Source organism: Limulus polyphemus, unplaced genomic scaffold (assembly GCF_000517525.1).
Source record: "Limulus polyphemus unplaced genomic scaffold, Limulus_polyphemus-2.1.2 Scaffold2277, whole genome shotgun sequence".
Taxonomy (NCBI): domain Eukaryota; kingdom Metazoa; phylum Arthropoda; class Merostomata; order Xiphosura; family Limulidae; genus Limulus; species Limulus polyphemus.
In genome coordinates this window covers 34,155-36,451 of record NW_013667887.1, presented here as the reverse complement: position 1 = coordinate 36,451, position 2,297 = coordinate 34,155, and the positions used below count along the sequence as shown (strand labels likewise).

Sequence of the window (2,297 nt, the reverse complement as noted above, 5' to 3'; positions counted from 1 at the left end):
TTCTTGTCGTTGAAACATAGACAACTACTTTATTCAACACTACTAGTTACATTATTTAGCATAGACAAGTACTTTATTCAACGCTACTAGTTACATTATTTAGCATAGACAACTACTTTATTCAACACTACTAGTTACATTATTTAGCATAGACAACTACTTTATTCAACACTGTTAGTTACATTATTTAGCTTAGACAAATATTTTATGCAACACTCCTAGTTACATTATTTAGCATAGACAAATATTTTATTCAACACTGGTCTATGCTAAATAATGTAACTAGAAATATTTTATTCAACACTGCTAGTTACATTATTTAACTTAGAAGAATACTTTATTTAACACCAGTTATTTTGTTTAACACAACCTGGTAAGATATTTTAAGTTACTTCTTAATGTAGGAAAGTCCTATCCACACCAATAAATTTGAGGTACTTGCATTGTAATATTTTACAACCTCCCATATTCCTTGACTGACTGAACCAGCTCATGGGCCTAGCAGTTTACAATTCTACCATTCTAGATTTGCACTTCCCAACAGCTTGCTATAAGAAATTGCTGAGTCCTCCCGTGGTACCGAAGGACTTAGGTCATGCAGAAGTGGGATTATGTAACTTCTCTATGGACGACTTTGCTGAAGTCATGCCGGTGAGTGCAGAATTATTTTTATAGCTAAACGTGAATAAAAGATTCATTGAATTTCGTTATTAATGACGTCACTTTATAATGTAACTGCATATGCATAAATCTTGTACAATGTAAACTTCAATGAAGAGTGTGCGATAAATTTCGACCAAGACATTTAGATTATATATTTATCGTACTTGACACTTCTTAACCAGAACCAACTAACTGATCAGGACAAAAATCCCAAGGCTTAGACATGGTCCTCTCTAAATTACAATACTAATCAGCGAAAGGACAACTAGTCAGTAGAACTTGGTGTCTACGTGGTGTCTCCCACACCTGAAAGCGCGATTTGTGTTCAGCAACATATTGCGGTTCAAACCTTGGGTCTTCCTATATGCAGCTTAACAACCAAACTACCAAACTTGGATCAGGCTTTCAGACGATGTGATCGTTGCCAGAAGAGCACACAAGATTTTAACTTTCAACAAACGAAATAACAATTTCCAGAAAATGGAAACAAATACTGATAAATTTCAGTTATACTCCAGTACTCGAAAATACTGCACACATACACTAGTAAAATACACCTGATAGATTTAAGTACTACTAAGACTTCAAAATAATGCATACATGTATAACTGATAAATTTCGGTTTTTACTCAGAAATGTTGTAAATTAAATCAGAAATGCGACACCTGGCGATTTTAATTCCTACAAATACTTCCAACCTGTTGCTGCTATTTTGAAGGTTTTTATTTTGCCAGTTGTATAAAGTGAGTATTACATACACGTGTTCTGTTTCTCCAGGACGTAGCAATTGGGCTGAAGGAACTACTTGTTTATGAGGGAAACGTGGAAGAGGATTTCTGCATGAACTTTCAGGTTAGGGAAGTTTATTAGTTGTACTTATACTGAAAGAATGCAGAGTAACCGAGTTAACACCAATACTGATTTATCTAGACATAATGTTTACAAGTTCAGGGTAGTCAGACCGCGTATTTATTTAACACAAAATCTCACACAGTTTAGCTGACCAGGGAAACAGACTAGTATTGTGTAGGTTAAACCACCGAAGACAATAAGGTGTTAATATATATATATATATATTTAAATATATATTATTGGAGATACAACTGTTCAGCTAGAGACACCTGGAAATGCCGAAACGTTGTAACTACAACAGTTAGTATCAATATACATATGTATCTGTGATTAACACCTTGTTGTCGTCGATGGTTTAACTTACTTCGTACTTCATTTTATTTTCTATTTCATCAATCACCGTAATTTCTTACACAATTTTATACCAGAGGAACAGACTGTCGTTTCCATCCTAGATTAAAATGATAACTAATAATTCTAAGAACTCATTCCAATAAGTGGTAATATAGTTTATTCTGCCCTAACCTTTGAAAATACCGGGCAAATAAAGGAAAAGAAACATCTTTAAGTCGATATAATCTTATAATTGTTGAAACTGTCTTAGTAAATGGGCTATATGTGCCCAATAAACCTCAACTTTTATCGTTAAAAGAACTCAAGCTTGCCTCTGAGCCACCGGAGGTTTTTAATAAGGCAGAATGACAATTTTTATTGAGAATGAATAGTATTTACTGTTCTAAAAGAGTGATTTTGTAACATTTATACTAGTTAAGCCTACAAAG

The 2,297-nt window shown here is 33.7% G+C and overlaps 1 protein-coding gene across 3 annotated transcripts in view; it reads left to right on the top strand.

Moving 5' to 3' along the window:
• LOC106466495 (probable E3 ubiquitin-protein ligase HECTD2) overlaps nt 1-2,297 on the top strand; it is a 107,961-nt gene that overhangs the window by 91,752 nt on the left and 13,912 nt on the right. For all 3 annotated transcript variants that reach the window (XM_022394519.1, XM_022394520.1, XM_013926786.2), the window contains 2 exons: nt 490-651; nt 1,441-1,515. In XM_022394519.1, the coding sequence (XP_022250227.1) occupies nt 490-651; nt 1,441-1,515 (237 nt within the window). The remainder of the gene's footprint in view (nt 1-489; nt 652-1,440; nt 1,516-2,297) is intronic.